The sequence below is a fragment of the Dendrobium catenatum genome, unplaced genomic scaffold (genome assembly GCF_001605985.2).
Source record: "Dendrobium catenatum unplaced genomic scaffold, ASM160598v2 fragScaff_scaffold_716, whole genome shotgun sequence".
Lineage (NCBI taxonomy): Eukaryota > Viridiplantae > Streptophyta > Magnoliopsida > Asparagales > Orchidaceae > Dendrobium > Dendrobium catenatum.
Window position 1 is genome coordinate 17202148 of NW_021319178.1, and position 14381 is coordinate 17216528.

Below are 14381 nucleotides of genomic sequence, written 5' to 3' on the forward strand. Positions count from 1 at the left end.
TTATTAGTACAAAATTTTTAATATTTATGCTAGAAAGTTGTTTTAAAAAACAATAAAGAAACCGTTCCAAACAAAATCTAAGTCTCCACCTATGTTTTAGTAGTTATCTTCATCTTCTTATGCCTTTGTTACCTTATCGGTTCTTCCACTCGCGTTTGTAGGGCAGAAGCAAACAACTTAGTGCTTGGATCAAGAGAAAAAAAAAAAAAAAACTGAAAAGCAGACAACAAGTAGCTAGATAATAAACCACTAACTGTGCATTTATTGCTTTCATTCTCTTTTGCATTTCCTTCCCATCGCTTTCTTATCATCCAAGTATAACCTTAATTGTAAATTTCCACTTTATTCTCTGATTCCACATGTTATTATAATTTTGTGTTGGAATACTTAGCATGCCAACTGTTACTGACTCTACAATGTGAGGTCTGTTTTGTGAACAGATATGAACTATTGCTGATTGTGCTACTTCAATTGACTTGTTCCTGTTTGTAATACTTGTTTGGCAAGTGCGCTTTGAGAATCTCTTATTTAATGACACTCATTTTCCATTCAATTTGTGCTTGTTTTGAAGTAAGAATTTGTATACGGCACTAGTCTTGTTGACATATCAAGTTATTTGGCAACTAAGCAGCCTCATATGGTAAAGTTTAACAAGTCGAATTCATCAACTCTGCTACAGTATTAGATCAGCAATACATTTTATTTTTCTGCTTTGTCATGTAAGAGATTGCCATTTAATTATTGATGTTTCACCAAAAAAAAGAAAAGTCAATGATTAAGGTTTTGTTTCTGTTTAGCTATTTTATTTTTTAGATCGTAATCATAGTTTCTGTTTGGTCTTTTTTTTTGTTGTTTAAAAAAAAAAAATTGTACTTAGAAGTTATTTTGTATAACAATTTTTAAAGATTATTTTCTCTATTGCAGTTTTTACTGAGCAATGATGCCGAAAGTATTGAGATTTTTTATTTCGAACGTTTAACCCAATTAAGGTAAACTAGCATTACATGCGAAAAACTCAAGCTCAAGATTTTTTGATTGATAGTCAAAATTTTTAATCAACAAATCAAGGTGAGCTTCAAAGTATAGATGCTCAGTTAGAGCTTGTTGGGTGCTTGTGTACCTACAGTTGGTGATGTGTAGCTTTTCCAGAGATTCTCTCATCCATTGGGGAAATTATTGGGTTCGGACATCAGACGTCGTCCAAAGCCAATGAAAATGTGCCACATCACCTCCTATTCGTTACTGAGCAGTACCGAGCTTAGTACTGCTCGGTACTGTGAAGTACCGAACTCAGTAATTCACAGTACCGAGCTCAATACTGCTCAATACTGTGAAGTACCGAACATAAGTTGTGTCCTGTGTTTGAACCCAATAATCTCGCCATCCTTTGGGTCCCTATAACTCTACCTGAAGTTTCAACTTGTGGTGGGGGTTCAATACCTGGAACTCTTTCCAGTTTCTTTCAGGACGCAATTGAATTATAAAATGGAAACATGCGCACAGTGTAATCAAATAATTGATCTATAATTCCTCCCAAGCCTTGCACTGCACTGAAAGCAGGCAACTTGGCACAAAAGGGCGTCCAAGAGCACTGCTTGCCGCCCACTCAAATCTTTCTTCACTGCAGCAGGCCTACTTTGTACACGATGGATTGGAATCTCTCTTATAGCACAAACAACACACACGTGCCACTAACAAGTGGGTAAAATTATCTAAATTTATTCAAAAAGGATTAAGGTTTTGTTTGGGACAGCTTCCTAGTTGTTTTTAAAAGTAATTTTTTAATTTTGTACTAAAAATTTACTTTAATAAACAATTAAAAATCCTTCCCAAACGAAGTCTTAATGACAACTTGAAGAAACCAATGGATCAAGAAGATAAAGTATTTCTCAGAAAAAGCAATAAAGAGAATGTACATTATTGTCTCTATATGGCAGCTATTGGTCCATATATATAGACCAGAAAAGTACTGTCTGAGTATAGGGAGCCAATTACAAATTTACACATCATCCTCAATACAAATATAAAACCGAAAATCATTTTTGACACTTTTGTATTTCTGGTTCTAATACTTCCCCGCAAACTGAGGGGTCATGTATGACTGTTAGTTTGTGACGAAGTTTTTGAAACCGCGGGGTGGATAGTGCCTTGGTGAATATATCGTAAGTTTAAGCTACTTTTTGATTAACGTAAATAGGTACATTTGGAAAACAAAATTTGATCTGTTTTACTGATTGGTAGAATGGAGATATTATTGTTCTGAATGTGGTCACGAACAAACTTTTGGTCAATCTCAATATGTTCTGTGCGAGCGTGAAACACTGAATTATTAGCCAGCGCAATCGCGGAGGTGTTATCGTAATATATCGGTTTGAGTGAGTCCGAATTCAGAGAGCAATCGTCAGATCCATATGACATCTGTCGTGAGTGCCGCCAACGCCTTGTACTCGGACTCGGTGGATGACCAGGCAATTGTATGTTGTTTCTTGACTGTTCAAGAGATGATGGTGTTTCCTATAAAGGAGCAGTAACCGGATGTAGATTTTCTGGACTTCGGATTTTCTGCCCAGTCAGCATCTGAAAAGGATTGAAGAGTGAGATCATTATTTGAAATCGGTATACCGAATTTGGACGTACCTTTGAGATAACGTAGAAAACGTTTTAGAAGATAGATGTGTTGAGGTTGCAGATCGTGCATGTGTTGTGATAGCTGATTTACGCTGTAGGAGATGTCGGGGCGAGTGATAGTTAAGTACTGTAGAGATCCCGTAAGACTGCGGTAGATCTTGGCGTCTTGCAGATCTGTCTCAGTATTGAAGGTGTCCGAGATCTTGGTACAGGTGGGGTTCGCAAGTTCTTTACAGTCCGAGAGGTTCGCTTGAGTGAGGATTTAATGGACATATTTTTCCTGCGAGAGAAAATAGCTGTTAGGAAGCTTTGTTATTTTGATACCAATGAATTCAGACACGTCGCCTAGATGTTTCATGTGGAACTCCTGATTGAGTTTGTTGAGGATCTGCGTGATGGTGTTTTGATCGTTCCCGGAGATGAGAATGTCGTCGACGTACACTAACAGGTAGATTCGACTGTGGTTGTTGTTGTAAACAGAGGGGTTGGATTGACTGTGATTAAATCCCAGATTGAGAAGGGTGGTGGTAAACATGTTGTACCACTGTCTCGGAGCTTGTTTTAAGGCATAGATCACTTTGTTGAGATGACAGACATAGTCCGGGTGTGTGCTGTCCTCGAAGCCATGCGGTTGAGCCATGTACATTGTCTCCATAATGTGACCATGTAGGAAGGCATTGGCCACGTCGAGTTGGTGCACCGGCCATTGGTTGTGTAGAGCAATTGCAAGAAGAATCCGGATGGTTGGTAGTTTCGCCACCGGACTAAAAGTTTCAAGGTAGTCCAGTTATTGTTGGTGGTTGCCTTGAGCAACCAACCTGGCCTTATGAGTAGCCACCGTGCCGTCCGCGTGATGCTTTGTCTTGTAAGTCCACTTGCATCCTAGGACAGATGCATTTTGTGATGGCTTGATTAATTTCCAAGTTCCTTGTCGTTGAAGCGCCAAAAATTTGGTGGCCATAGCTTGACGCCATTCGAATTTTTTAACAGCATCGGTATAGGCGGTAGGATCGGACTGGATTGTTTCCTGATTGTGAGCATGAAGCAGGTTGAGTTTTGTGGCTGAGCGAAGGGAGCCGGTCTTGCTTCGGGTCACCATTGGATGAGAAGGAATGTAGTTTTGTGTTGAGTCCGGTGAGGGTTGTTGATCGTTAGGTGGGGCAGAGAGAGCCGGGTTGGTAGTCTGAACAGCAGAAGTTTCTGGGATGGTAGGAGAGCGGGCTGAAGGCATTGTGATGGTCTGTTGGAGTGCACCGAGACTGGAGTCAGTAATGCAGGAGATACATCAGTAGTGTTGGAGATCTGAGATGGCGGAGGTTTACTGAATGGAAACCATTATTCTTAAAATGTAGTATGACGAGATACAATGATTTTGTTCGTATGTAAATTTAGGCACTTGTAGCCTTTGTGAATGTCGGAATAACCCAGAAAAACGTGCGGGTGTTCTTTGGGCTGTAGTTTGTGACGAGCTTGCGACGGGAGGAGGGGAAAGCACTCACACCCGAATACTTTGAGGTGGGCATACTGCGGTTTGCAGTTGTGAAAAAGTTCGAACGGCGAAGTTTTGTTAATAGTTGGGGACGATAATCTATTTATAAAATAGACTGTTGTGGTAACCGCGTCCGGCCAGTATTTGTACGGGACGGAGGCGGTAGCAAGGAGCATGCGTGTGGTTTCTATAATGTGGTGATGCTTTCGCTCCGCCACTCCGTTTTGTTCGGCTGTGTAAGGACATGGAAGTTGGTGAATAATGCCATGTTTCTTGAGGAACGAGGAAAACGACTGATTCACGAATTCGGTGCCACTGTCCGTTCGAAGAGTCTTTATTTTTCGGGAGGTGTAGTTCTTTACCCGTGATTTGAAATGAATAAATGTGTCAAGTACCTCCGATTTGTATCGTAACGGAAATAGCCATGTGAAACGTGAGTGATCATCGACAAATATAACATAGTATCGAAATCCTTGATTGGATTCAACAGGGGCCGACCCCCATACATTGGAATGAATTACGGAAAGTAAAGATTGATCACTACGTTCTACTTTATAAAAAACAATCTTATGACATTTAGACGAATTACAAGACTTGCAAGAAAGTTCACGGTTGACTAATGCTAAAGCAGGATTACAATGTGAGATTATATCAAGAACTCGTTTATTGGGGTGCCCCAGGCGTTGATGCCATAGGAATGCCTACGAGTTATTGGCAGCGAGAGCACGGGTATGATTTGGTTGTTTGCCGATTGGGATCTGGTAGAGTCCGCCATTACAGGGTCCTCGATGAATGACTTTGTGCGTCTTCATGTCTTTCAAGAGAAAGCCGTTAGGATCAAAGATAATCGATATATCGTTATCTTTAGTTAATTGAGATATAGATAGGAGATTGTACAGAATGGAAGGTGAATGTAAAATATGAGATAAGTTCAGCTTACGAGACGGGGTCGGGAGTATACCCGCCCCTGTGTGAGATATGTTGACGGAGCTTTCATTGCCAATTGTCACAGTGTCCGACCCTTGATAGGGTGTGGATATACTCATGTTCTCGAGTGAGTTGGTAAGATGGGAAGAAGCTCCCGAGTCCAAGAACCAATTCGGTTCGGCAAATTCAGCACCTGCAAGAAGAGCAGTGTTTGTGTTTCTTGAGGACGGTGTGTATTGCGTGTTTAGGCGGTGCCAACATGATTGTGACGAGTGGCCCTTCTTGAGGCAAATCTGGCAAGTGACGTTTGCGGATGCGGGCGGTCACGAACCATTTGAGTTGCTGTACGGATTTCGTCCACGAGCCCTTTTTCCTCTATCGCAGTAGTTGAACAGTGCAGTGGTGGGATCGGACCGACCGACTGATCTGGCTGCATCGGTGGCCAAATTAACTTCTTCACTTAGAAGAAGGGGATAGAGTTGATCGAGCGAGATTGGTGTAAGCATTGTTCGTATAGCCATCTTGAAGGATTGATATGACGAAGGAAGCCCGTTGAGAATGTACAGAATGATATCCTCTGTATCGACAGTTGCTCCGGCGGCTACGATCTGATCGACGAGAGACTTGATCTCGATGAGGTATTGCGTCATGTTGGAGTTCTTGAATGAGATGTTGTGAAGTTCATTCTTTAATTGAATGACCTTGGATCTGTTGGTCGATTGAAACCGGTTCTATAGCGCAAGCCAGGTCGATGCAGTTGTCTCCAAATGGATAACATACGGAAGAACCTGGGCGGAAATCGTAGAACATATTGATGCGGCGATGTTCTGATCCGTGAGATTCCATTTGGAGAACAGGGGATTTGGGGAAGACGACAGAGCCCTACATTGGGTGCCCATACCCACACCCACCCACGTACCCACCCATACCCAATGGGCATGGGTGGGTATGGGTACGCCCATGGCCTCGTGGATGGGTATGGATGGATACTCAACATCAAAGGACAAACCGATTTACATTACTAATTACCATATACATGCAGTATATTACAGTAATCCTTACTACGTAGTGCGCAATACTGAACTGCATCGTGACCACGATAAATTTTGATATGTGGCTTGAAAGCTTGCAGTCAGAGAAAATGGCAAAAAACCTCAAGGCCATTAATTCGTGGCACACTACATTCAAGAAATCGTGAAAAGTGGGTGGGTGTGGGTGGGTATGACATCCTGAAAGTCACCATAGGTGGGCATGGGTGGGCAAAGCCCGCTAGCTCAGAGCGTGGGTACCCAATGGGTACCCAACCAAAACCCTGTGTAAGGCTCTGGAAGACGACCCGTCTTCGTTTGGTACCATCGGCGGTGGAGGACCGGAGGTAGAATCAAGGAAGCTTTTGAAGCCATTGGCACCGACGATCTTAAGAACTTGTGACCGCCAAAGAGAGTTGTCGGCGGCGAGAGGGATCGTGACAACGTTCTTGATGTTTGATACAAGAAACTTCAGATTGGAGGGGATGATTGTTTCAACGGCCTCTGCCATTGATGAAGAGAAACGAGCTTCCGTCTGGGAGGAGGTGGAATGAGCCATGACCAGGATGCTAACCTACTATTGATACCATGAAGAAACCAATGGATCAAGAATATAAAGTATTTCTCAGAAAAAGCAATAAAGAGAATGTATATTATTGTCTCTATATGGTAGCTATTGGTCCATATATATAGACCTGAAAAGTACGGTCTGAGTATAGGGAGCCAATTACAAATTTACACATCATCCTCAATACAAATATAAAACCAAAAATTATTTTTGACGCTTTTGTATTTCTGGTTCTAATACTACTGATACATTTCTATTTTTGGAATATTGAGAGCCTTCACTGATGAAAAATTATTGCAGAGAAGGTTAGGAAGAGAAGTATAAGAAAACAAAATAGAAAAAGATCACAAAGAGTTAGGCACAAATGCTGGCATGCATCATTTTGCAACGTCGGAATTAACCTCCGGATGTGTTCGAATGCCGTACAAAATAATCTCTCTAGCGCTCGAGCCCTGACATATGTATCGCTATCAAAATATTTTTTTTTGGACATTTAGATCATTTAAGACAAACTCACACACAACGCATACACATAGACTCGAACCCTAGACCTTTTAGTTGAAAGCCTAATCTCTCAACCAATAAACTAAGGAGAGCTGTCTATCAAAATATTTTCATATAAAAATTTTCTCAAGAGAAAATTTGTTCCTAAGCCTGTCTCCTTGCTACAGTCCAAGGCGGACATTTAACTGTTTCACAAAAGAAAAAAAAAGAGGCCGAAACCAAAAGGAGCCGCAGCCTTAAGAGAAGAAGATCCGCTCAACCGGTTCGTGCAAAGCGATCCTGCGTCGAGCCAAGCCTCGGACCGACCGCCGCTCTGCCCGCTCACGGGCCGAGCAGAACACGGCGGGCTTTTACCATCGTACTCCTCGAACAGAAGCAACAAGTTGCAGGTTCTTTTCATTTTTTTTTCCATCAACAAACTTTTTTTTTTTTTGAAAAATTTGGGACCTAAGCCCATATATTAAGAAAATGAAAGATTACAGGTAAAAAAAATTACAAATAAAAACTATCCAATATAAGCACAAAAACAAAATCTTATGTGGATCAAAATGTAAAAAACCCCAACTATACCACCCAAGACTACTAATATAATCTGTAAAAAGAACCAAAAACAGTGGTAGTAAGGTAATAAAAAACCAACAAGGGAACCCACTGCAAGACTGCCAGCAGCAAAATTGAAACCTATAAGAACACTCCAGCCTCAGAGAAAACATATGCAGCAATTCATGTAGTCCAAATACCAGCTAGATCCAGTAGCAGCAACAGCAAAGTAGAGCAGCACAACGTCCAATAATGCATCCGAAACAGCATATCAAAGCTCCAGCAGCAGCAAAAATGAAACCTATAAGAACACTCCAGCCACAGTGAAAATACCTGCAGCAATTCATGTAATCCAAAAAGCAGCTTGATCCAGTAGCAGCAACAGCAAAGCAGAACAGGTCAGCGTCCAGATAGCATCCGAAACAGCTTACCAAAGCTCCAGCATAACCAAAATAAAAATCTCCCGTGCCCATAGATCCCTGGACTCAGAAATAGAGATAACAGAATGCAAAACTTTCACTACCCTGGTTGCCCAAAAGATGGACCATCCAATAGCGTGAACGGGGAGACTCATCATTGTCCAGGTGGGCAATCTGCAGAGATACTCGAATGGACAGCACGAATCAGCATCAAAGTATTGCAAAATACCCACCTATAATCTATCCAGAAACCTGAATGCCTTATCCCAAGTTAAAATTTTCTCAGCCAAAGCTCTTTTGATGCAAAGAAGTAACGTATTTATGCTTTGAATCTTGTTCCCAAAAATCCTAGCATTCCTTTCTTTCCAAACATAGTAAATAACAGATGATATAACAACTTTATAAAAGTTTAAAATCTCAGCATCACAGCTAAACTTAACAAAAATCCAATCAAATACCTGCATAAGGTTTGGGCGGAGGAGGAAGGAATGCATCCCAGGTATAATACTATACAGAATAGTGAAGGAGAAATGGCATTCAAAGAATAGATGAGAGACAGTTTCCTCATGATTATGGCATAAAGAACATATACTCTGAACATGAATATTCCTAATCCTAAGGGCATCAGCAGTTTTAACCCTTGCCTAAGACCTGCAGCAGAAGGGAAGTAACCTTCAAGAGCACCAGATAAGAGGATGGAGAAGTTGACATCACATATGCATGCTTTAACCCAACTGACAAAACGATTAGGAAAGTTTTTCTGAATAAGTCTATCCGAATAAAATTCTTCCTTAAAATTTTTGAAGTTGCATTTTTTCTTGCCCAACCAAGACAAACAGGGTCCTTCACCAACAATATCAGATATACCCGTGAGAATCTCCCTCAGACAGAGAGGGAAAGAGTCAGGTAACACCCAAACAGAATCAGAAAGAATGCTATTAATAGCGATGTCAGGAACAACAGCCAAATGCATACCAGCTATAGAATCAAACAAAATGCTATTATCATACCAATGATCCCATTTTAATGAAATAGGGGCAGAGTTTGTAATTTTAAATTTGAAACAATTTTTTGCCCTATAAGCAGTAGAGCATATAGATTTCCAGAAAATAGAAGCACTTGCCGGAAATGGTTTCCATGGAGAAGTATACTTGTTTAATAGCCAAGAAGATAAAGGAGTTGAGCAGTTGTACATACGGATTATCACAGAGCAATTAAAAGAGAATTGCAGAGCAGAAATAGAAGAAATACCCAAACCACCTTTAGAGAAAGGCAAGCAAATTCTATCCCAGGCTATCATATGCAGCTTTTTGTTATTATTAATATCTCCAAAGAATAAGAACCTGGAACAAGTTTGCTTGAAAAATTTATGCATAGACTTAGGCAAAATGGCCCCCCTTATCCAGTAAGCAATGGTATTCTGGATTGTGAACTTCAGGTATTGTAACCTACCAGCAAGGGAAAGAAGATGAGCCTTCCAACCACTGAACTTTTTATTGAGAGAGTCCACTAAAGTCAAGAAGTCTTCGATTTTGAGTCTATGAAAAGAAAGAGGGATCCCCAAGTAAGTGATTTTACTAGTAATATTGTAGATGGATAAAGCCTGACAGATCATATTATGATTTGTCAAATGTTTAGGAAACATAACAGCAGTACTCTTATCGTAGTTGACATGGAGACCAGAAATACTAGCAAAATCACTGAGAATAGAAACCAACAAATTGCAGTTTTGAAGAGTAGCTTCACCAAAAATGAGAACGTCATCAGCATAAAGCAAGTGGGTGATAGAGAAGTTATTGCAAGAAATTCCCTTGAAACCTCTCTCCTCTAAAAGATTTGAGAATGCGTCCATAACCAAATAGAATAGGTAAGGACTAATGGGACACCCTTGCCTAAGACCTGCAGCAGAAGGGAAGTAACCTTCAAGAGCACCAGATAAGAGGATGGAGAAGTTGACATCACATATGCATGCTTTAACCCAACTGATAAAACGATTAGGAAAGTTTTTCTGAATAAGTCTAGAAATTAAAAATTCCCTAGAAACAGAATCAAAGGCTTTTTTAATATCTAGTTTAGCACAAAAAAAAAATTCCTTTCCTCTTTTCCCCACGTGATACAAAATGTCAGAAGCTAGTAATATATTATCAGTGGAGACTCTTGATTTTAGAAAGCCAGCTTGATTATCCTTAACAATAATGCTCATAGTCGGTTTTAGCCTAACTGCAATAATCTTAGCAATAATTTTATAAACCACATTACACAAATCAATTGGTCTATAATCAGATATGTTGACAGCATTCGAGTGCTTAGGAATGATAGCCAGAGCCGTTGCTTTCACTCCATTAGGCATGTAGCATTTTATGAAGAATGACTTAATAGCTCTACAAACCACCGGACCAATAATATGCCAACTAGATTTATAGAAGTGTGAATTGAAACCGTCGGGACCAGGAGCTGAATTGGAATTACCCAAGAAAACCGCAACCTTTATTTCTTCATCCTCAATCGGATTGATAAGAGAAGCATGATAATAATCCGGCAGAACATCCCCAATAGCACAATCCATCGTATTCAAAGCATTAATACGATGTGGATTATATAATTCTTGGAAATATTGAATTATGGTATTGACAACTTCAGGTCTATTGGCCGAGGGATTACAAGAAAGTAAATTGAAAACAGATTTTTTCCCCCCCATACGACTCCTAATTTTGAGGTCGTCTTCTCCAAACTTTAGCCAATTAACCTTTGCACGCTGAATAATCCAAGAGGCATGTAGATTACTGAAATTAGCAAGCTCAGAATTGCAGTTTTTGTAAGCCAAATTAAGATCCACATTGAGGTGATCTAGTTGTAATTGATCCAGTAAAAGTCTTTGATTATTTAGGAGATAATCAAGATGTCTAGTGACAGAACAAGAAGAAGCCCAACTTTCCTTTTTGATACCACTCTTAAGCAACTTAAGAGTATGACAGAGGTGAGACAGTAGATTTCCAGCACAAGGCCTAGAGAAGACCTCTAAAAGAGCATACCAATAAGAATCAATCTTAGTTCAATAATTTTTGAAAAGAAATCGGTGAGAAACTTGATAAGAATTCCCTGGGTGAAGAATAACAGGACTATGATCTGAATAGGAAGGAGTTTGAATGGAACAGAAGGAGTTAATAAAGCAATTCCTCCAATTATCATTCACAAGGACTATTTTTTTTTTTATTAACCTTTTTTTCAGCACTGAATTTTTTTTTATTGATTTCCACCAAGCAGCCAATTTCCATTCAATGAAAGATTCTTTTTTTACAGAAGCTACAACGGCTCTTCGTGACCAATTAGTCAAAGAACCCCGGACTAATCACAATTTACCGTTGGAGATGACACGTGGCTCTCATCCCTCCATCTGTACCCATCGCTCAGCTTTGGATTCCACTTCTTCTTCTTCTTCTTCTTCCACTCCCTTTTCTCTCCTCCTTATTTACCTTTCCGACCAAGCAGCAAAAAAAAATTTAAAAAAAAAAATTAGAAAAGTTCCACTCCAGCTCTCCACTTCACCAACCTTGACGCTCTAAGTATTCTCCTCTCATCCATTGGCTTATCTTCAACGGCTAGAATATTTCCTTCCTTGGGGCCCTGTCTCTCCTCTCCTCCTCGCTTAATTACTACTTGGAATCTTCTAAATTGTAATGGATAGTCTGATTACCTAGCAATGCCGCCGGGGAAGGATGAAAGACGGCGCTTGCTTCGGTGCTTCATTACCATTCTTGATCTCTTCTTTACGATCCTGGTTTGGACACACCGGACGGAGGCGGTCAGGTTTGACTTCTCCACTCTGACTCTGGGAAGCCTCAAGCTCCTCGGCGACGCGCACCTCAAGAACGGCAGCATACGGCTATCGCGAGATCTCCCCGTCCCGAATTCCGGCGCCGGACGGGCGCTTTTCGCGGATCCCGTGCGCTTCCGCCACCAGACGACCGGTGCCGTGCTCCCTTTCTCCACCTACTTCTCCTTCTCCGTCGTCAACCTGAATCCCTCTTCTATCGGCGGTGGCCTCGCCTTTCTTGTCACCGCCGACGACCGCGCTCTCGGCGAACCTGGCGGGTTTCTCGGTCTCATTAGCCCTTCCGCTGCTGGTCCCGCCGTCGTCGCCGTGGAATTCGACACGCTAATGGATATGGAGTTCGAGGACATCAACGATAACCATGTCGGAGTGGATCTCGAAAGCATGGTGTCCGCTCAGGTTGCCGATCTCGATTCCGCCGTCATTAATCTGAAGAGCGGCAAGCTCATAAATGCATGGATTGAATACGATTATCCAGGGGTTCTCCAAGTATTCGTTTCATACTCCACCGTTAAACCGTTGAATCCAGTTCTGGACTTTCCCGTCAACCTCGCGCAGTTTGTCGATGAGTTTATGTTCGTGGGATTCTCCGGCTCGACCCAGGGGAGCACAGAGATCCACAGCATTGAATGGTGGAGCTTCTCCTCCCCTCCTTCCTCTCCACCCACGGCTTCCACTGCTTCGCCGCCGCGACAGTCCTCCCCTGTTTTTACCAAAAATTTGGGCCCGCCTCCTCCAGCCGCCGTGGCTCCGGCCGTTCCTATTTCTGTAGCCGAGGGCCCGAGCAAGAGCAACGGAAGCATTAAACCCCCATCCTCTTCGTCCTGCCGCAACAACAGCCTATGCCGCCAGGGTCCCGCCGCCGTGGTCGGCGTCGCTACCGCCGGCGCTTTCTTCATCGCCGCCTGTGCCGCGCTAGGCTTCTGGGCCTTCACCCGAAGAACCAAATCAGTCAAAAAATGGGACGCCTTGGTTGCGGCGGCGGAGATAGTAAAATCCCCCCGTGAATTCAGCTATCGCGAGCTCGTCACCGCTACCCGCGGCTTCAACTCCTGCCGAATCATTGGCCACGGTGCGTTCGGCACGGTCTACAAGGGCATCATTCCAGAAACAGGCGCAATGGTGGCCGTAAAGCGTTGCATCAACGGCGGCAGTGGAGGCGGCGACCATTGCGCCTCACAGGGGAGGTCGGAGTTCTTATCAGAACTATCGATCATCGCAAGCCTAAGACACCGGAACCTCGTCCGGCTCCAGGGATGGTGCCAGCAAAAAGGAGAGATTTTGCTAGTATACGACTACATGCGACACGGTAGCCTCGACAAAGCGCTGTTCGATCCCTCCATGCCGGCGCTCTCTTGGAGGCACCGGCGGAAGATCCTCGCGGGCGTGGCCTCCGCCTTAGCATACCTCCACCACGAATGCGAGCGGCAGGTGATCCACCGAGACGTGAAGTCGAGCAATGTGATGCTCGACGAGGACTTCCACCCCCGGCTCGGCGACTTCGGCCTCGCTCGGCAGGTAGACCACGACCGCTCTCCCGATGCCACCGTTACCGCCGGCACAATGGGCTACCTTGCTCCGGAATACCTCCTCACCGGTCGCGCCTCTGATAAAACCGATGTCTACAGCTTCGGCGCCCTCGTTCTCGAGGTCGCCTCCGGCCGTCGCCCCATCGACGACCGTCGGCGGGGCAGCCTGGTCGAATGGGTTTGGGGGCTTCACGGAGAGGGGAGATTGCTGGAAGCGGTTGATCCGCGAATGGAGGGAGAGTTCGAGGAGAGGGAGATGAGAAGGGCTTTGCTCGTGGGATTAGGGTGTTCAAGTCCTGATCCGGCGAGGCGTCCTGGAATGCGAAGTGTGGTGCAGATGCTCGGCGATGAGGCGGAACCGCCGCATGTGCCAGCGGCAAAGCCGTCGATGAGTTTGAGCTCTAACCACCAACTACTACTCAGCCTCCAAGATAGCGTCTCCGACTACAACGCCATCAATGGCCTCAACTTCTCTTCGACATCTTCTTCATCGTCTCTCACAAGCATTCTTAGAGGCGGTGGTGGAGCTGGAGGAGGTCCTGCTGACGCCTCCTCCGCCGGGGGGTGAGTCTTACCGGTCGGTGATTCATTCTCACGTTCTCCTTTGGTATTCGTCGTATAAGAGTATATTAATTAAGTTATTAACATGGCTTCAAAAATTATTTATAATAAAGCAGTAATATTATTATTTATTATTTTCCTCGTGAGAGATTTTCAATTAAATTTATTTTCCCTCTCATTCAATAATTGATGTAGGTTCGTTTTATCTGGATATAGGTGGGGTCACCATGTGAGCTGTTTTAAATGCCTATGATATTTCTATTAGGATATTATCTTATAGGGGCTCATGAAGTCCAATCAATTCGAACTCGACTCGTTAATGAATTCGCGAGTCGTATTATGTCACAAGTATGAGT

General features: G+C 43.0%; 1 protein-coding gene across 1 annotated transcript; it reads left to right on the forward strand.

The window, feature by feature from the left end:
- Positions 1-11349: 11349 nt before the first annotated feature.
- On the forward strand, positions 11350-14159 carry LOC110092871 (L-type lectin-domain containing receptor kinase VIII.1). Its single transcript, XM_028696132.1, has one exon. It carries the CDS (start codon positions 11804-11806, stop codon positions 14030-14032), a length of 2229 nt encoding a protein of 742 aa, XP_028551965.1. The 5' UTR covers positions 11350-11803; the 3' UTR covers positions 14033-14159.
- Positions 14160-14381: the final 222 nt, after the last annotated feature.

What these genes read in the sequence shown, in the direction of transcription:
- LOC110092871 (XM_028696132.1), top strand. Translation starts at nt 11,804, where the DNA reads ATGCCGCCGGGGAAGGATGAAAGACGGCGCTTGCTTCGGTGCTTCATT.